Source organism: Anneissia japonica, unplaced genomic scaffold (assembly GCF_011630105.1).
Source record: "Anneissia japonica isolate Jap-2015-1 unplaced genomic scaffold, ASM1163010v1 scaffold1889_len2455224_cov183, whole genome shotgun sequence".
Lineage (NCBI taxonomy): Eukaryota > Metazoa > Echinodermata > Crinoidea > Comatulida > Comatulidae > Anneissia > Anneissia japonica.
In genome coordinates, this window is record NW_022752980.1 from 986,274 (window position 1) to 1,007,571 (window position 21,298).

General features: G+C 34.6%; 3 protein-coding genes across 3 annotated transcripts in view; all 3 read right to left on the minus strand.

Moving 5' to 3' along the window:
- Window positions 1-724, minus strand: part of LOC117122600 (arrestin domain-containing protein 3-like) — a 20,162-nt gene extending 19,438 nt beyond the window's left edge. The window contains exon 1 of the mRNA XM_033268238.1: window positions 205-724. Within this exon, the coding sequence (XP_033124129.1) occupies window positions 205-322 (118 nt within the window). The 5' untranslated portion in view covers window positions 323-724. The remainder of the gene's footprint in view (window positions 1-204) is intronic.
- Window positions 725-2,209: 1,485 nt separating this feature from the next.
- Window positions 2,210-6,677, minus strand: LOC117122567 (sorbitol dehydrogenase-like). Its single transcript, XM_033268180.1, has 7 exons — window positions 6,554-6,677; window positions 5,565-5,598; window positions 4,830-4,994; window positions 3,856-4,015; window positions 3,611-3,729; window positions 2,869-3,110; window positions 2,210-2,585 (listed from the first exon to the last, which is right to left on the minus strand). Exons 1-7 carry the CDS (start codon window positions 6,611-6,613, stop codon window positions 2,457-2,459), a joined length of 909 nt encoding a protein of 302 aa, XP_033124071.1. The 5' UTR covers window positions 6,614-6,677; the 3' UTR covers window positions 2,210-2,456.
- Window positions 6,678-9,290: 2,613 nt separating this feature from the next.
- Window positions 9,291-19,072, minus strand: LOC117122563 (sorbitol dehydrogenase-like). The gene is made up of 9 exons (XM_033268169.1): window positions 18,920-19,072; window positions 17,271-17,304; window positions 16,317-16,481; window positions 14,898-15,057; window positions 14,387-14,505; window positions 14,118-14,183; window positions 12,070-12,245; window positions 11,254-11,378; window positions 9,291-10,759 (listed from the first exon to the last, which is right to left on the minus strand). Exons 1-9 carry the CDS (start codon window positions 18,977-18,979, stop codon window positions 10,597-10,599), a joined length of 1,068 nt encoding a protein of 355 aa, XP_033124060.1. The 5' UTR covers window positions 18,980-19,072; the 3' UTR covers window positions 9,291-10,596.
- Between the last annotated feature and the right edge of the window lie 2,226 nt (window positions 19,073-21,298).

Consider the following 21,298-nt stretch of genomic DNA (forward strand, 5'->3'; position numbering starts at 1 on the left):
TATATATATACTGTCTCTTATACACATCTAGATGTGTATAAGAGACAGAGACAAAAACCAACTGCACTTTATTCCAAGCCACAAACAGACGTTTTGTAAGCATAGTGACAGTTTCATTCCAAAGGGGGCGAGTGTTGTTGGATGTGAAAGGGAAAAATCGAAAAAATAAATAACCGGTATACAGTAGTTTAAAATTACACTTACCTATTAGAGATTTAGGTTCAGAAAGCTCTAGCATCACATGGCCTGACACGACATCTCCTGCGTAATACACTTCCTTTTCATCGTCAAAACATATACAGAAGTTCTTAATCTTGCCCATGTTTATTTCAGCTGTTAGTACAGCTTTTGAAAATCCAATATCAATGGTCAATGATACAAGATCTCAATAAAGCAGATGATGTTCTATCGTTGCTACGAAAGCGAAGAATTTCACAAAAGTTAAAAGAGAATCATTTCTATACATATGAGCGATGTTGTCTACTCTGCGAACTGACTCGGTAAAATGAGGCAATAGACGATGCGACTCCCTAATGTGGCCACTGTGTAAGAAGCGATCATATCACTATGAACGGTTGAATGCAGTTAACGTATGCAGCTACGTTGTACGCTGGTTTAATTGTGGAACGTTATCGTGTGGTGTGTATCGCAAAATACATTTTTAGAAAGTGAACTGACTGGCGCTAAATACACGAGCGCTTAAAGGCGCCCTTAGAAAATTCAATTATTGCTGATAAGGCCAATGATAAAATATGCACGAATACTATAGTTTCGTTAAGTTATTCCAAAAGATGTACAGTTAATGGACCCTATGGTTATAAGTCGACTAATTTAGTTTACCTCCTGCACTTGCACAAACAAAACCTGTGGGTTGGTTACAAAGTGTTCGAATTATGTCAAAATTGCCGGAGATTATGATCACACATGAACCACACGCTTTCCGAGTACGTTCGTTCGGTTACGGATAATGTTGTCCGACGCAATTTAAAACCCTCACTCAAATAATAATAATAATAATAATAACAATAATAATAATTTGGATTTGTAAAGCGTAAAATACATATGTCTCTATGCGCTAGAAATTTGCAAATTAAAATAAACTAAAGAGATGAGTCTTGAGATGATTTTTAAATATCTCAACAGAAGGAGACTCACGAACAAAGATAGGCAAGCTATTCCACACCTTGGGAGCAGCAACGGAAAATGCTCTTTCACCATACGTTCTTGTACGACATGAAGGGATGAATATTGTAGATGAACTAGATGTAGATCTTAAAGCTCTAGAACAAGTGGTGGAGCGAAGTTTAATCAGGTTGGATATGTATGAGGGTGATTTATTATATATTAAATATGTTACAATATGTTATAATATATTAAATATGTTACAATATCAATCAAATCATAGAGGTCAGTAACGATCAATATCTGAAGAGCCGTTAAAAAAACATAGTTGGTATCGTAATGTTGTTATGGACAGGCCACTTTAAAAGTGCATCTTAACAATTTCCCGACAAAAGAAACGATACGATTTCTTATCGACCAGACTACATTACGGAAAAATAAAGTCGTCGACCAAGCGTCTTTTTAAGATAAGCGTGTTTAATTGTCAACGTCACAGCGTCAAGTGTTGAGAAGTCGCACGCTGAGTGGATCCAATTCCTTTTAAATTTAATATCGGATTCGTCAGTGCTAATAGTGCCCGTGCCGTGAGTGGTATTATAATTACATGGTTAACATCAGAAACAAACTCGAATAGTCGTAGCATACTGTATTCGGCTAATCGATTCAATTCCGTAAGACGCGATACCCTTTTACAAACAATCTCGACTATACATACATACATATATATCTGTCTCTTATACACATCTAGATGTGTATAAGAGACAGACGTACAGATGAGGTGAGAGTTAATAGGGAAATGTGAAGCTCTAGTCCCAAGAAATGAATTTTAAATTAGGTTTACAGAATCTTATATCGATGCAGATTCAAAAGGACGACGTAGAAATAAATTTGTTCCTAAGACAATTTGGCATTGCGTGGTATTTGTTATAGGCATACTACTAGAGCTGTCTCTTATACACATCTTATAAAGAGGGTTTAAATACAAGGCTCCACGAAAATTTTGTCCCGCTTTGGGTAAAGGTGTTTACGTGATTTTGACGCGTTATTTATTAGGCCCACTACGTCGCATGCGACTGATTATTTGGTGGTCGTGCCTTAAAGGTTTTATAACTTATTATGACTTCCTTTCACACCAATACTTTATACCTTATTTAGTAATTATTGCTGTCTGTTATTTAAAATAATAATAATACTTTACCATTTTCCCATTACTGTATATTGTATAATTTATTTCAATTGTGTGAAAAAAAAACAATAAAGAGAATTAGAAACAAAAACGTGTTTAGCAATACGTGTGCTTATTTTACATCATGGTAGTACAATAGTAGTTCTACTTACTCGTTACAATATCTGAACACACCACGGATGTCAACCTCTCGCAATGCGGCATTCACTATCGGAAGGGTGGCCATTTCATTAGGGCCTAGGCCAACTAAAACGACAACACCTCCGGATTTTGTACCCTAAATTTAAGGAAAAAAAATGGTTTGGATTGGAATTAATAATAAAATGATCTTCAAATTTAGTAGCAAATTTATACTTTCACCTATCACGTTTGGACGTGATGTATGAGATCGCCTGTTATTCTCGGAACAATAAAGAAAATGTAGGCCTAGGCCATAATTTTATAGCAAGTTTTTTTTTCTCTCTTTTTTTTAAATCTAACCAGAGAAGCATGAGGATATCACACCAAATTATGCAACAATTGAAAATTATATATTAGATCATGCGATTGACACCACTCACATAAAATGCCATCTGGACACTTGGTTCCGCACCACTGCATTCGATCGTCACGTCCGGCATTCCACCGAGCGCTCCCTCTACGTTTTTTGCTACAATCTTTGGGTCTTTACTATCGACTTTGACTGTGTATGTGGCCCCCATCTCTCTAGCTTTTGCTAGACGCTTCTCATCGAGATCTGTCATCACAACTTCAGCAGCCCCCATTGCTTTGGCCGACAGCATTGATACTAGTCCAATTGGGCCTATCAAATATATTTTTTAAAAATCTGAAAGCTCATTTTTTTTTAATAGACCTTAATTACCAGCGACTTTTTAGATTTTTTAGAAGTTTAGACCTACAATGATTAATATGCTACACGACTGAAAAAGTTTTAATGGGCATAATTCGTCTTCTCCAAATTAATGTATTTATGTTGTACGTCTAGGCTAAATGTAGAAGACACAATATTTAACATTATGATGGTATTGCATTGTGATTCCAGTGCACTGACTAAAACATGTTTGTACGTCAAATGTCATCTTAGATACTGTAAAACCTCGAATTGAAGCACAATGGGCTTAAAGCCTCGAAAAGAAGCCCATGTGATTCTTTCCAAGATAGTTTAGGCTTCTCTTTCGAGATAGTACAGTACATACACTGTACATGAATCTCGAAGAAATAAAAATAAATTAAAACCAAATTAAAAGAAAAAGAACCACAAGGCTTCTATTCGATGTTTTACGGTATTGGTATATGTAATACCTGCACCACATATGAGGACTGTCTGACCAAGAGTGATACCAGCACGTTTACATGCATGGACTCCGACAGAAAGAGGTTCCAAGAGAGCAGCTTCCTCAAGACTTACATGGTCCGGTAGCCTATGTTTAAGAAAAATGCATTTGTAAGTGCTTTTGATGAATGATTCTATTGGCATAGAGTCATTGGTTTGAAAGAAGGCCTTGTACAGAACGTGTATACTTTTAGAAAGGAACAGATTCATTTACTTGAAGCAGAAGTCTGCTGCATGTGTATAGTAGCGTCTCAGAGATCCATGGTATGGAGGCGTGGCGCAGAATATGACATCTGGACACAGATGATACCGTCCGTCTTTACAAAATGAACACATACGACAGGGCACCCCTGGTTCAATGGCCACTCGGTCACCTTGAAGCAGACGAAAGTAAATCATTGTCAATGTTAGGAATGATAGAATATAGAATAAATATACGACTCTTTATGAGAAGTTCCTTTGCGCAGGGGCCGGGTGTATCCAAGGGTATCAACGTTTTTAGATGATGGGGTGAGAGTTAATAGGGAAATGTGGAGCGCTAGTCCCAAGAAATGAATTTTAAATTAGGTTTACAGAATCTTATATCGATGCAGATTCAAAAGGACGACGTAGAAATAAATTTGTTCCTAAGACAATTTGGCATTGCGTGGTATTTGTTATAGGCATACTACTAGAGTGGTCAGCCATCGTATAATTTTAAAATTAAATTCTTTCCATGACGATTTCGTCTTAGAATAGACGTACAGCCAATGCAGATCCTGGTTTTTGGGCAACAATGGAAACCGACTCACACCTGTTGTTTCACAATCATTTGTGTTTTTTTATTTTTATAACATGGATCTGCTCCTGGTCATCATTAAAAAAATAAATAAAAAAAACTTTGAGATATGGTTTTATTAAAAGCGTTTTATATATTGCATAATACACTAAGAATCTTATCATGATATAGAGGGCGATGTTATAGGAACAGAGATTCCGTAAAAACGATCTCATGCGATGGTGAGGGATGGTTGGTTAAACCAGGGAACAGTGAAATTACAGGTTAAACCATGGAGCTATGGTCTCACCGGCAGTTCTATCGACTTTGATGTTAGTTACAGTGTTACACCTTCTCCAACTTCTAAAATAATAAACGCTAGATTTACTAATACTGTACATTCAGAGAATCGGGTGCACAAAGTTACTTGCCAACTCTTAAGTGCTCGACACCTTCGCCAACTTCTGAAACAATACCACTGGATTCATGACCCAAGATCATTGGAGCTTCCACAATGAAGTGACCGATACGCCCATGTTGCAAGTAGTGGACATCAGATCCACAGATTCCCACTCGCTGCATACGAATCTGGACCTCTGTGAAAACAACAACACCAGGCAAGCAATATCATACTGTAGGCCTAGAATTGAAGGCTTATGTAGTACAAGTTGTCAATCTGCTATTAGATAAACACTCACATAGACTTTTTTACAGTAGAACTTACTGACGTCGTCGCATGGACGTAAATTGGCCTACATGATAATTTATATAGGACTTAGAATGTAACTGAATGTTAGAAGAAGAATTCCTATAGCGTAAAAATGTCGGCCTATTGTATAAAAAAAGTCCCGTTATAATCTTTTTTGTCTTCATAAACATTATCGAAAATAAACCACATACCAATTTAAAAAACCAAATAATAATCTCCAATTAAATTACTGTTTTGTGCACTGTTTGTAATTAGTTTAAAATGCAAAATTAACTAAATATAACTGTTGATATTAATTATTTTAAAATAATGATAACAATTATTTTGAGTGGTTCTACAATAGGCCTCAATAACATCTAATCATCATAATAATACCACTGTATGCATAACTGTTATGTAGTGTTTTTATATAAAATCAATCAATCTAAAAGGTTAAATTGTGAGAAAATGAAGTTACCATTCTTTCCCGGTTTAGGTATCGGTGTGTCCTCCTGAATAGATAATAAGATACGAACAGTATAATTAATCAGTTATTTGCCATGCATCAAGGACTAGTGCTGTGTAATACGCATGCGTATGAGTGTGAAAGAATTAGATGATTTAAACGGATTTGAATTCCCAACAAAGCATCAATGACCTATGCTGTCAACAGAAGGTCCCGGGTTCTAATCCCGGTTGGGGGCACCTATATTTGTCATACTCGCATATATATATATATATACATATATACATATATACTTTCTATTTTCATTTTATTTCGTTCTTATATATTCGGCTTTATAAGCACTCTTCAGTATTTTTTCACTCTACAAATGATTTGTTTATTGACTCAGTAATACATCAATAATCGAGGTCATCGCAAGCAATTGTTTATATAATAATGGCTATCGATATGAGCGAATATTACCAATACATCTTGCGTCACGTATCCCAAAACCCTGACATAAGGAAGGCATTATACTGTATTAATTTCTTATTGTTTTGTGCAAGTTGGAGCATAGAGCAAAGAAACATATTGGAGGAAGATTCTTGCTATACACATACCTGTCATATCATATCAAGTACACTTCAAATAAACAACTATAATCAAGTTGTTAAAACCAGGCCATATATATAGGAGACGTGTCATGGATACATCTTGCTGTACCATTATTTTACAGCCCACAGCAATAAAAAGAAATAGTACCGTCTCCCTACAATAATACCGTACAATCCAATTCGAGATCCTCTAATTCGAGACCTATTTTTTCCGAAGAACCAAATAGGCCTAACAATCTTCAATCTATTAGCACTAAACTAACCCTCTGTGTGGACACTGAAACTGCGAATCATGAGACCACTTCAGGTCCCAAATCTGATCTCGAACTGGAGGGCGAACAGCATATCAATACACCATTAACCGAAAGATACGGCCTGGAATTTAATAGGGTTTAGTAATAAACTTACAAGCACGAGCTCCCCTTTTCTTCTGAGCACCGCCGACAAGTTACCTCCTTCTAGTGCCATGGTATGATATACAGTATGAGAATATGAGAAGGGGGCGTGTTGATGGTATCAGTGTTTTCGTTCAAATAGAACCGATAACGACTATGCTTTACTGATACTGCCACGTACATAATAAAACAGAATTATTCACTTTCTATATTTCTATGATTTATTAGATTTCAAGTGAAAATATAAATCAGTAAAAGAATTAACAGCTTCCGTTAGATATCTACAACACAAATATAGGTGTAATTTTTGCCCTACCTGACGTGGAAATGTACCGAATACTCAGTACATATGTAAACAACTGCGAAAATAAATTGCTATTTTTTTTCGCAGTTGTTTTCAAATGTACTGAGTATTCGGTACATTTCCACGTCAGGTAGGGTAAAATTACACCTATACATGTTTCTCCTGACGCAAATCCAGTTATTGTCTATTATTCCATCACGACAATAACAATTACTATCTACAATACAAATAGTAAATAATATTTAAGTCTTAAATAAAGAATACATCTTTACAAATACTGTAATGTTTTCGCGTATGAATAACTACATATGACACACTATAGTGTCATGCTTCAAAGTGGTTTAGCACAGGGTAGCAGTGCACAGCAATCGAGTGTTAAATAATAATCATCTTCAAATATAATATCTTTAAATAATATATAATAGTATTTTTTCTTCAAATATAATATCTTTAAATAATATATAATAGTATTTTGTCTTCAAATATAATATCTTTAAATAATATATATGTATTTTTTCTGATATTTATATAAAAATTTTAACCAATATTTGTGACACAAAAACTTTATCTGTGCAAATGCAGATTTAAAAAAATCTACTTTTTTTGTGAACGATATTTATTCTAACTCTTTAAAATGAAAATATGCTAATCTCTCTAAGGTGATAAATTATGTGAAGTTTTTGACGTTCAATATACCTATTAATGTAGCAAAAGTAATAAATATTACTTCATTGACTACATATATATAGGCCTGACAAATATATAGGCCTGGTTGTCTGAAATGCATCATACCGTGTGCTTCATTAACATATATCAGGCCTTTATATAAGCTGTAATAAGGTTAGGATAGGCCTACTTAGGCTGTAACTCAAATTTTAAACTAATTCTGTCAAAATAGAATTCGCGCCTATCTATTATTTTAGCAAAAGTAATAAATATTACTTCACTGACTACATATCCCGAGACAAATATATAGGCTAGCCCTAGTTGTCTCAAATGCATCATACTGTGTGCTTCATTAACATATATCAGGCCTTTATATAAGCTGTAATAAAGTCAGTATACTTAGGCTGTAACTCAAATTTTAAACTAATTCTGTCAAAATAGGATTCGCGCCTTGGTTTTTTTTTAATGGTGTATCAAATCTTTAGTCTATCAGGAACGCTGTTTGGTCTATTTGATGACAAAACTTTGAAGTAAATTCGGCCTAGATATTATCCACCTCACACTACCCATATGCACTAAATTAATGAGCACAGTGTCGGATCCAGGAATATAAAATTGATGGGGCCCGCCCAGGGAGGGACTTTGGCAGATGAGGGTCTACCACCTCAGCCCCAAAAACTTTTTATTTCTACTACGACTTCACTAAACTAAAGCAATAAGAGGGTCGGAATGGCTATTAAGAAACAATGTAAAACAATGATAAAATATCAATAGCAATAATAATAATAATAATGACATCCTCATCATATATATTACTGTTCACCACAACTACCGTTAAGGATTTTGAGCAAATCTTAGGTCTTAAATACAAGAATGTGATTCAAGGCATGTTATATGCTGAAAAGTGAAAAGTTGACGCAAAAAACCACCTCATTCCACCAGCTAGTGCCACTCGCTTGATCACGAGCCTTCCCATGTAATTGTCCACTGTTTCTGTCTCCTTTAGTCGTGTTAGTATCTGTAAACGTAGTTTTTTATATAATTATAATATACAGTATATTTCATCCTTGAATCAAGTTGACATTGATTATTTTTCCCACGGTTGTACCAAACTTCGTTCATTTGTTCTCGGGCTCGATCTTTGAACCTATGCTACATATTAATATTCATTTACTATTCATACTTAATTATTAAATTATTATTTTATTATACAGATGCAGAAAATTCCATATTCATCAGATTCGCGATGGATGGTGCCGATTTTTAGAAATTATATAGGTATTGCAATACTATGACCAGAAAGCACTCTCAGAATTAAAAATTCACTTGATTTCTTTATTTATTTTTTTTGGCCACACACGCTACAGTATTTTGATGTAATCGCTGCACTAGCGTAGCAGTCCCCCACGCAATCTGGAATGTTCCCCGATACGACCAACCAATCAGCATCACTGAAAAGTGTTGACGATTGAGTGTAGCGATTTTGTAAAAAACCAAGCATTATAATCCAAAACTCAGTCATGCTTTTATCATATAAACGATGGAAATATTTGATTTGTATTCAGTAGCTCGGCATCAATGCTCTTATGTGTCCGTCGAGGGTGCTGTGTGTTTGATGTCCACGAGTTATATCATCGGACAATGGTGTCTGCCTGATCGTGGTAGGCATTGTTGCTCGTTGTGATCACTGATTCTCGCTCATGCATGTGTTCCTTTGGTTTTGAATATAGGAGCTCCATGATCTATTCTGTCCTTTTAAAAATTTAAATGATAAAAAATGTTATTTTTGTTAAGCGTTTTATTTCATTTCTGTCAATTTATGCTGGGATGCCTTCGAAAGTGGTTAAGTTCACTATTGGTTTTCCCCCAGGTATTAATTTGACATTTTTTCATTGTACAGTACTGTATTGCTTATTGTTCATTATAGTTTGTTTGTAAATGCTTACCGGAACAAATAAATAAATGAAAATTGTTTCGAGAAAATCAGTGTGATAACTGGAGAAGCTGATGACCTTTAGCATAATTTGTCAAGAGGGTTGGCCAGCCTAGTTCTACATCAACTTTGTTGGCAATGAATCGGGGAAGCCCTCTCCATCATGTCGGGGACAGATACGATTAGTGTGCTGATTGCTGTGTGACTGTAAAACCGGCTTAAAAATCAGGAAAATATCCAAATAAGACTAGATTTATAAGATCTTATGTTTTATTGTTTATGTTGATTGTTTTATCATACAACCAATAATCCTTTTTATAATTTTATACTTTTTTTTACAACATATACTTTATGGTATTTAAGCAGTTACAGAAATGCAATACATAATTGATGAACATCTATTTCATATAAGTTGCTATTTACAGTATACTTTTTAATTGATACATAATTGATCTACCGTATAAAGTTGGTAAAGTTACTATGGTAATTATAATATTTAAAATAATCAAATATTGTGTAGGAGTAATAACATCAATAATGAAAATGGATTTGAAGTTATCATCTAACTCTGTCATGTTATAATCAAAATAGAAAAGTGTAACCTTTCAAAAACTGTGATATAATATTTCTTCTCAGTACAGTTCAGTACATTCTTGGTACCCTCATCAGCTGTCAAGTTGTGTTTACTTGTTGTTACATGACCTTTTAGTACAGTTATGTGACAAAAAGAAACACACAGGAAACAGCCACCAGTCTCAATCAAAAGAAAATCTTTGTTCCAATGGGTACCTGGTAGGATGTGATGTGAAGGATTTGGAATAAAAATTTATCAGCTGCTGAGTTAGCTATATTACAGTAAGTGGGCTGTACCATGTGATAGGCAGTGATGTATAGTAGTGAATAGAAACACAATTTATGTTTCAAAATCACTGAAGCATACAAATTTGACTGAGATCGTGGGTATAATTTACAATAAGTGGGATTATAAACATTTAGGGATTTGTATATTGTTAAAAATAAAGCCCTGTTCAGTTTATCAAATGCCTATATATGGTCATGATGACATCACATCCTGACCATATATGGGCACATCCTGACTTTATATGGGCATATATATGTTTTTTGATACTGGGAACAGAGCTTAACAATGGAGTTAGTTATCATCTCCACAGTGAATCATAACTTTAATAGCACCCCCTGCACCAGTTTTTGCCGTCTCAAATGCATCCACTGTTTCTTCCAAGTCAAAATGATGAGTTATTAATGGCTTCACATTCACTTGTCCAGAGGCAATCATAGACAATGCAATTTGATAGCTATAAAATAAGAAATTATGATAAAACTTTACATAATATTATATTACTGGTATTACAATGTGGATTTAATTTGAGAGGTTAATTTATTGTGATACATAAACCAAGTGAAAAACCATTCATCCTTTTTATTGTCAGTTAATAATACAAGACTGGGAATCTTCTTCATATGTTCAAATATTATTATATCATTATACTATTGTTATATTATTACATTACAGTAATTAAAATATTAATGATGATGACAATAATTACAAAAATACATTGTACTATTTGTTAACTATTATCACCACTACAACATCATTATTATTATATATGCAGCACCTATAGGCGTCAGTAGTAATAGTATGCGTTATAATTATATAAACATCGCTATATTCATAATCTTCTGTCAGTTATTGGCACAAAATCACTACCACATAGATGACCCTATCATTTAAAACAATGATAATGGAAAACTCTACTATCATAATTTATAAAAGTACACCACAGCTTACCAGTTGGCATAACGAAATATTCCCCTGATGTCTACTTCTCGGACCCCAGCATTTATCAATGGCGCTGAAACCATTTCATGTGGTCCCATTCCTACAAGAACAACCATGCCTCCAGATTTTGTTGACTGAATGTGGAAAAAACAAAGACAATATATGCGGTTGATATATGGTTTTAACCCAGATTATATTTTTCTCAAACTAGGTGACTGAATAACTAATTGGTTAACAATATAGACATGATCTTAGCCAAAAGGCGAAGTGGTAGCTTAAAAAAAGGTGATCAACCATTAATGGACATATTTTGATGATTATTATGTAGAAAGTCACCAAACCTATGATTATAACAAACTTCAATCTCAAATTCAAGGAAACATTTAATAAGAGTTCAAATAATCAAGCTATGCTCGTTGACTTGAACAGAACTATAAGAGCATCGATTTCACGGAAAAAAATGTATCAATATCAATTAATTATATATAAATAAAGGTAGTAGCTATTGTTACAATAGTCTTAAACAATTTCCTAATTCTGATTGGATGTTATTACCCTAAACAAATCCATACCAACAATTACATTCAATAGGAATTAAGAATTTATGACTGCTGTAAAAATAGCCATTGCCATAAATTAAAATCTTATATAGTAATGACTTTATTATATTTTTCATAGAACTGCATAAACAGATGTTAATGATCAAAAGTCAATGATCATAAAATAAATATGGAGCCCTATACTGTACATTTGATGTTATTTTATAATCAGAGGTAATTAAAATTTATGAATACACAATACTAAGTACAAACTAAACATACTTACATAAATTGCTGTTTGTACACTAGGCTCTGCTCCACTGCATTCTACTGTCACATCTGGCTGACAGCCCATAATTTCTTCAATTTTGCTTGCCATCACCTTACCATCTTTGGTGTCAACTTTGACAGTGAAATTTACCCCAAGCTCCTTTGCTTTATTTAGTCTTCCTTCATCAATATCTAAAACAATAATGCAACTTATATGTTGAGTTAATTTTAAATTGTTTGAAAGACTTTTAAAGGGTAAATGTATTAGAATAACCCACATCTCGCAGCGTCGTTGTGCTGAAATTGCATACAGGCAAGCGTGGTTTTGCGACTACTGTAGCAGCAACCACAGAAAGGCGTTCAGTAGATGATGAAAATATTCCACAACAGTAGCAGAAATTATAAGACCCCGATTGGAAATTGTTAACTGATTCTGGGAAATTCTTTTTTTCTCCTGTTTTTTCTTCTGTCACCCAACCCCATTCATTTTGCTCATCTGTCCTTATGTCTCTCCATTTATTCATTCATTGGCCTAGCAATCTCTCCTCTGCCTCTTCCTGCATTTATTCCTGTGGTTGGCCGTGCAATTTTGGGCAATTTTAAGCATTTCTGAGATGTTTATGCATGCCTAAGTTAAAAAAAAAAAACAACAAATTTTCCTAGTACTTTTGGTAATTGTGGCCAAAGACAGAGCTTAACATGTCTGACACGAGGATTTAAGCCCCTCCCTCCACTGCGTCGCTACTAGCGAACAGTATGAAACTACTGAGTAACCTTGAGGACTTAGAATTTTATAGTCTGCTATTTAGTCATATAATCTGATTGATGATTAATGATGGAAGGTGGATGTAATTTGGAGTATTATTGGTTTGGAATATTTTCCGGAATACTACAAAACATTGTGGTAATGTGAAAGTTACAAGATCCGAATGTTACACTTGACACAGATTAGAATATCACAGGATTACTCTCTGAATGTTTATCCTGTACAACATTCATTGATATGAATAAGTCCAAAAAAAAAAATATTCTTGTGTTGGCCATGTTTTGGGAAAATCCGAAAAAAATGGTAGGTTGGTAGGAAAAGTTTATTTATCTTTTTTATTCCTATAATGTGTTTATGCCTAAAAAGTAGAAAATACACAAAAATACTACAAAGACTATTTTTAAATCTATACTGAGAGCAAAACAATCACATAACACTGTCGCATCACCTACCGTCCAGCAAGATAAACCTATTCCAGCCTTTTTAGCTCATAAAAAAAAATATATTTCGTGGTAGTCAAAAAAAAAAAAACCAAAATAAAAAAAAATAAAATTCCAAAACTCAGTTTTGTACATTTTAGGTCGGTCGGACGTGGCCAACACTATCATTATTTTTACTTGGGCTAATCAAGATTCATCTTAAGCAGTGGCATATCAAGGGGGTGCACAAACCTCTACAGTCTTCCACCGAAGCTGAAGCAAAAAAAATCATGCTCAAGTAGTTAAAAATTACCTCATATCAACTTATTTTGCAACTCCACCTTCGCCTACCCCTGTCAGAGAGTCAATCTTAATATATTTGATAGTCTCCCTCACTAGTGGAAAGCCAACAAGACAGTTTTCTATGCAAATGGTAAATCCCTGGGTACCGATGGTTTCTCTAGCGACTTTTATAAACACTTCTGGCCCATTATAGGAAATATGTTGTCCATTCACTAAACATTGTGCATAATCGTCTGTCCTTATGAACAGTGCAAAGGAATATTACCTTAGTTCGTATTCCTGGCGAAGATACTGACCATTTAATGAATTATAGACCTATTATCCTGCTAAATACAGATTAAAAAATCTGCGCTATGACAAATGGACACTAATGAGTATAAAATATATCATGGACAGACAGGAAAGTATGTGGATCGATGATCAGAAAGAAATATAGACAAAATAAATAAATAATAATAAATGGATAGATTGGTATATGGACAAAATTTATTTAAGGTGTTTGTAATTGCAAATTATTTAACTAGACTGCTTATGATTTTAACTACCATAACAAGACAAACTCTAGATTTGACTTGCCTGTAATGGCCGTTACAGCAGCTCCCATAGCTCTGGCTACTAACATACACAGAAGACCAATGGGACCTGTAATAAGAGGGAAACAAAAGCAATGAATATTCAAGTTAAAAATAATACAGAATAGTAACAAAAACTGTTACTGATGAGGACAAGAATAGTATTACTATAAATGTATATTTGAATAATAATATACTATACTATAACAACGAAAATATATAACTTTTTTTTTTGGAAAAGTTTGAATTATAATACATCTTGAATGAGATTACCCGCTCCACAAATCAAAACATTGTTGCCAAGAGTTACACCAGCTCTCCGACAGGCATGAACGGCCACAGATAATGGTTCAAGTAGAGCGCCCTCCTCCATTGAAACATGGTCAGGCAATCTGAGGAGGAAGATTGAAACATTAAATTACCATCACTTAATAAAAACTTTTTTATATTTGTGACTTAAAATGTAAATTTGATAACATATGATTTGTGGTTCTTTTAAAGGAGCTTTTCAAATTCCTATCTTTATTTCAGGGTTCAAATTTCTCAAAAATACCTCATTAGCAAAGAGTTGTTGTAGACTATGGCTGACTACAGCAATTTATTCTTCTAAGAAAAGATAGTATAATACATACTCCAAGTATCGAAATGCACGCCATCGTGTCAGGATTCAATATTTCGACATTAATTATGTCATCATCAGGAATGATGTAGTGTCAAACTGTGACTGAATAAATTGTGAGTTGCCAGGACTAACCTCTGATTAATACTGGAAGGAGAAACTTACTTGAAGCAGAAGTCTGAAGCATGGGTGTAAAATCTCCTAAGTGAGCCATCAACTGGAGGGGTAGCGCAGAAAACCATGTCACGACACAAGTTGTATCTGCCACTCTTACAGAAAGCACACATGCGGCATGGAACACCTGGTTCTATCGCAACACGATCACCTGTTAATTAAAAAGCCATGATATACATTAATGTGTGTATATATTTCCATAGTGTTGTTTTTCATTTTTCAAAATAAATTACCATCAGATTTTACCTCTTAACGGAATAAGTGCATCTAAAGGATATAAACATTTTAAAAATTGGATTTCTCTAATACATTTCGTCTATCTGCAAGTCTGGTTATTTCCATCTTCGTAGAATTTGTTCCATTAGGCCCTATCTCATATCTTCTGCTACTGCCACACTAGTATGCATTTATTATATCTAAGATTGATTTTTGTAACTCGCTTCTTTTTGGTTTGTCTTCGGGTAATTTTAGGCGTCTCCAACTTCTTCAGAACTCTATGGCTAGGAAATTTTCTCATAACCCCCTGATTCTAAAAAACCTCCATTGGCTTCCTGTCAGCCAAAGACTGAAGTTAGGATCCTTCTTCTACTTTCAATTACATCAATGGCCTTGCGCCCTCGTATCTTTCCTCAATTGTCCATCTCCACACTACTTCTCAGCCAACCCGTTCATCTTATTGTAACATGCTTCATGTCCCATGTGTCAGACATGTACGTACTGGCGAGGGATCTTTGTTTTTCTCAGCTCCTTAACTTTGGAATTTGCTCCCTGCGTAATATCACTTGTCCTCAATTATTTTTTACTCAACTTAAAACCTACCTTTTTTTTTGTAATTTTCACTAATCAGTTCATAGGATTCTTCTGCTGCATAGCATAGGAAAAGATAATGTTATGGTTGCGAAAACAACCACCCACTGTTAACGCGAGAAGTAATTGGCTAGGAAAGACAATACGATTGTTCAAAATAGTGTTTATTTACTTATCCTAGCATTCTCCTTGGATTGTATGCTTTGAAATTTAAGTGCTCCTTCATAAACCTTAGCTGGCCCTAACATCGCAGCCTAGTTCGCGGGTCAAAGACCATCATGCATACCTAACTATGCCGTAGATGTGCAGGGGCCTAGGCCTAATATTTGTCGAAAAATCTTAATGTTTGCAGCCAGTATCCTCAACATTAGCAAATAATTAAGGCAGAATTCTTAAGTTTAATTTCCAATGAATTTGGTATAGTTTACTGGGAATTATGGTCGGTCTTTACAGCAATAAACAAGGGATGCCTGCGATAGAAATCTCCATGTAAAACACCGCTGTGTCAGTGGATTGATTATATCCAACACCCAAGTTAGGTCACATGACGTCCATCGCTAAAAAATCTCTCTATTGGGAGCATCAGGCACACAACTAACTTACCTACTTGTAAGTGCTCTACACCTTCACCAACTTCTGAAACAATACCGCTGGATTCATGACCCAAAATCATTGGAGCCTCCACAATGAAGTGACCAATACACCCATGTGTCCAGTAATGGACATCAGATCCACAGATTCCCACACGCTGCATACGAATCTGGACCTCTGTAATTATACAAAATTATGGCATATTGTATTGCAAGGTTACAAGAATGCAGCCTCATAGTTATAATATTGGAACTTATTTATTTTATGCTTGCACTTTTTAACAACATTAATAGGTACATGCCTCAAAATAAAAAGAATAAATGCTAAGCTATAAAACAGAAATGAATAAAAGTGTATGTACATACATGAAACAATGTGCATATTATTAATCAATGTGCATACTATAAAAATGAAACAAAGTGCATATTATGAATCAAAGTGCACACTATGAAAATGAAGCAAAATGTATACTATGAAACAAAGTGCATTAGGTGCACTCTGGGAAAATGCTACTAAAAAAAGAGCTACATGTTCTCAAAAAGTGCAAACTATAAATTCTGATGCTTTGAAAGGGAGCAGGCAATGAAAGGGGTGCATGATATGAAAAGGATACATTCTGTGCAAGTGTTAAATTCACAGTATTAAATGGAATGTTATGCTTTGAAAGGTATATATCCTATGAATCGAATGTATGAGATGCAGGGTGTATTCTACAAAAGGGATGAGTGCTATACAAAGGATCTATGTTATGAAAGAGATGTATGGCTATGAAAGGGATCAACACAATGTATAATATGACATGAGGCCAGAGGATGTATGCTATGAAAGGAATAAAGCTGTGAAAGGTGTGTTATGCAATAAAAAATATGCTATGTGAGAGCAATGGAAAATTTCTGCTCAGTAAAACCAAGTTCATAGTTGGATAGTTTTGTAGGAAATATTGAAAGCATAATACAAAATAATTACCATTTTTGGTTGGCTTTGGTATGGGTGTATCTTCCTACAAAATAATGAAATTACAATTGAATAGTATTTATTAACAATGATGAAAAGATGGTGTAAATATATCATCATGTGATTGCTACTAATACTATAGCATCACCTCAACAAGCAGTATGTGAGGCATGATGGAGCGTCTGAAATCTTGTGGGTGGAGGGAAGTGACATAAGCTGCCCTGCACGCACTCAATAAAGCGGCGTAATCATAGCCTATGATTAATGTTTATGCCTCGGCATAAGCATAGGGGCCAAGGCCTGGACACTGCGTATAAAAAAGTCTTGCCTCATCCCATAATTAATAATACGCCGTGGCTAGAGATACGGTACTGTATTTCTACTTCAATTTGCTAAAGGAACTGTAAATGGAATTACGTCACCATCACGCAATGAAGAGCCAGAATATGCTTTACGTCATCTTTCAAGACTGGCATTTGCAGATCACCCACGATGAGCGGTGAAATGCAAACAATAACTTTAAAAAGTAGAATACTGTACTTAGTACTGTCATCGATAAATAGGCGTATGGTTCCAGTAAGAGTCATGTCATTTATCTATAGAGTGTATAGCCATTATCAAACAAGGACTGAATCCTGCACCAAACTCTTGGCATATGCCACCAGGCCTTGCTTTACTTCTTTGCGAAGCTTGGATTCTTCGTTTGTCGCAGCGGCTCTGCTGTAGTGACAGATCGATCTGGGTGACATATATCAGTTTCATCCATGGTTAAGTTCTCAACCCACAAAATCTCATCCCAAGTTTTATTCAAGAAGCCTAGGTTATACTGTAATATATTCGAAATTACCACGCTTTACAATCCGGCCAACATATTCATACACTTTGAATGCATAACCGACACCTCCTTGATTTACCCAACTTTACGTAGACTTCGTCGCTGTCATGGTACTTCCCCTAATCGTTTGGCTAGAATTCAGATCAAGAGAATGAGTTTCCACAATTGTGATTATTAGTGTCAAATTTATCTAATATACTTTTGATGCAGGCCCATTTAAGTGCTAGTAATCCTATAAGAATTTACAGTATATTCAGTTTTTTAGTGCATGCGTTGTCATGTAAATAGATTAGACCATAGACCAAAGACTGAGTAGGCCTAGTATGTCAAGTTTCTTATTATATAAGCGAAGGCATAAGCAAGCTGGCCTGGGGCTGACGACACGCACCTTCTGGCTCTTCATTGGGTGATGCTTACATAATTCCATTTACTGTACCTTCAGCAAATTGAAGTACAAATACGGTACCGTATCTTTAGCCACAGCGTTAAATACTAGGCCTAGGGCCTAGGCCTGAGCTTATTAGCCAGGGCCTAACTAGACCTCCAAGTAGGCCTAGGGCCTATGTCAAGCACATTTTTTATTGCGTAACATCAGGGTCCATAGCCTAGGCCGTGGCCTAAGCTAGGACCAAGACCATGGCTCACATGACACCACACGGTAGGCCTAGCCTAGGCCTACAATACATACAGGCTAGCTTAAGGCCTAGGCCAGGGTATCCCTGGGCCTAGCTAGCATAGGCTAGGCCTAAGACTTAGGCTAAGTACGACAGATGGGCCGTAGGCTCTAGACTAGGCTGAAAAACAAAAGCCAAATTACAACACTTACTAAAACTAATTCACCTTGCTTTTTGAGAATAGCAGATAAATTTACGCACTCTGACATCATGCCTTAAAGGACTAAAAACAAATTAGCCTAGCTAGGGCAGCGGTAGGCTTGGCCACAGTTGTTTCGAAGAATTATACACAAGAATCTATGGAACGCCGTTAGTATCTTCGGTTATGTGCGAACACTCTATTATAGAGTGTTCGCACGTTCCATAAGAATCAGCATTACACTCAAGGGCAGAGCCATTAGATATAGAGCGCCACCTATCTTGGTGCAATTAGGGTGTATCTCGAGAAAAATGAATCTTCCCCGACAAATCCCTCCGTGCTATCTTCCCCTGTAATATTCCTCCTAGGACAGTATTTCCCCCATAATACCTTAAACAAAAAGAGAAAATGTTTTCATATTTTCTTTCTATTTAATTTTCATTCAACAATAAAGGGTTTTTATTGAATTTTTTTTTCTATAGGCCTATTGTTTCTATAATTTTCGAAAGTAATAGCATGGAAATTTAATTTAATACTACAGTACTTACAAACTGAGAGTTGTCTCAGTTTAGGTTTTCAATGATGTTGAATTATGATTATAAAGTAACTAATAATATTTACAAGTAATACGAAGTAATTAAGGAAAAACATAGGCCTATAGCTTTTCAAAATTTCGTTATATTGTATTACAAATTCTACAATATTTTCAACAATTTATATGTTTCGAGCAATATACTATTTTCTCTTTATTTATTATTTAATCTTTCATTACAGTATAAAGTCAATTATAAAATAAAACTATTGAAATTTTATGTTTCCATTATACAGTTCGCCGCCTATAGTTGTCTTCATTTTTTTTTTTCTCAGCATTGGCATTTTAATTTATATCAGCCAGGACAGACTTGCTTCATTATATCCCATTGGATGAATGATATTGAATTAATATTGATTCTGGTATTTGGTCTTGGTGCATTTTCAACCCACAAGTCCTTATGAGTATAATATGCGTATATAGATGCTAGTGCATGTTAATGCCGTGTGATTTGTTTTTTTTTTAATGCAATTGTTGTTCTCAAGTAAAATGTAAAAATCAGTTAAAAAAAAACATTTTGTTTATATTATTATGGCTCGGTAAAACTAAAAATGTCCAATGAAACACATAACAAATATAGTAATATTGATAAAATGATAAGATAACGATGACATGAAAATATACAATTATAAAATTAAATAAATCCAAACTTGTTATTTATTGAATTTTATAATTGTATATTTTCATGTCATCATATCATTTTATTGATATTACTTTATTGGTTAGGCTATGCTTTGCTTTTTAATGATATTTTATTCACACTATATTTAATCCTAGCCAACGTCAGTTATATATCGTCTCAAGCAGACTTATTTGTTAAATTACTTTAATTGTATTGTATTTTCACTTGTTCATATTATTGGATGAATAATGAATGAATGAATGAATTAGCAATGGCCAGGTTAATCCAAACTTGTTCTTTAAAATGAAAGTTGATTTATTGAATTTTATAATTGTATATTTTCATGTCATCATTATCATATCATTTTATTGATATAACTTTATTGGTTAGGCTATGCTTTGCTTTTTTATTCTATTCTATTCATATTTATTTATATAGCGCCTTTCTTTGCAGATACGAAGCGCTTCTGTCCCTGGTCATTGGATCCACATGCATAAGTTGCTGCTGTATTCAGCGCAGGATCAAGCAACCCCACCAGGTACCCATTTATACTCCTGGGTGGAGAGAAGCAATGCAGATAAAGTGCCTTGCTCAAGGACACAAGCGAAATGCACAGCGAGGGATTGAAACCCCGACCAAAGGTTGGGAAGCCACCTTTCACGCTGCGCCAAACCGCTTCTAATGATATTTTATTCACACTATAGTTAATCCTAGCCAACATCGGTTATATATCGTCTCAAGCGGACTTATTTGTTAAATTTCCTTTAATTGTATTGTGTTCACTTGTTTATGTTATTGGATGAATAAAGAATGAATGAATGAATTAGCAATGGCCAGGTTAATCCAAACTTGTTCTTTAAAATGAAAGTTGATTTATTGAATTTTATAATTGTATATTATTATAGCATTTTATTGATATTACTTTATTGGTTAGGCTATACTTTGCTTTTTAATGAGATTTTATTCACACTATAGTTAATCCTAGCCAACGTCAGTTATATATCGTCTCAAGCAGACTTATTTGTTAAATTACTTTAATTGTATTGTATTTTCACTTGTTCATATTATTGGATGAATAATGAATGAATGAATGAATTAGCAATGGCCAGGTTAATCCAAACTTGTTCTTTAAAATGAAAGTTGATTTATTGAATTTTATAATTGTATATTATTATAGC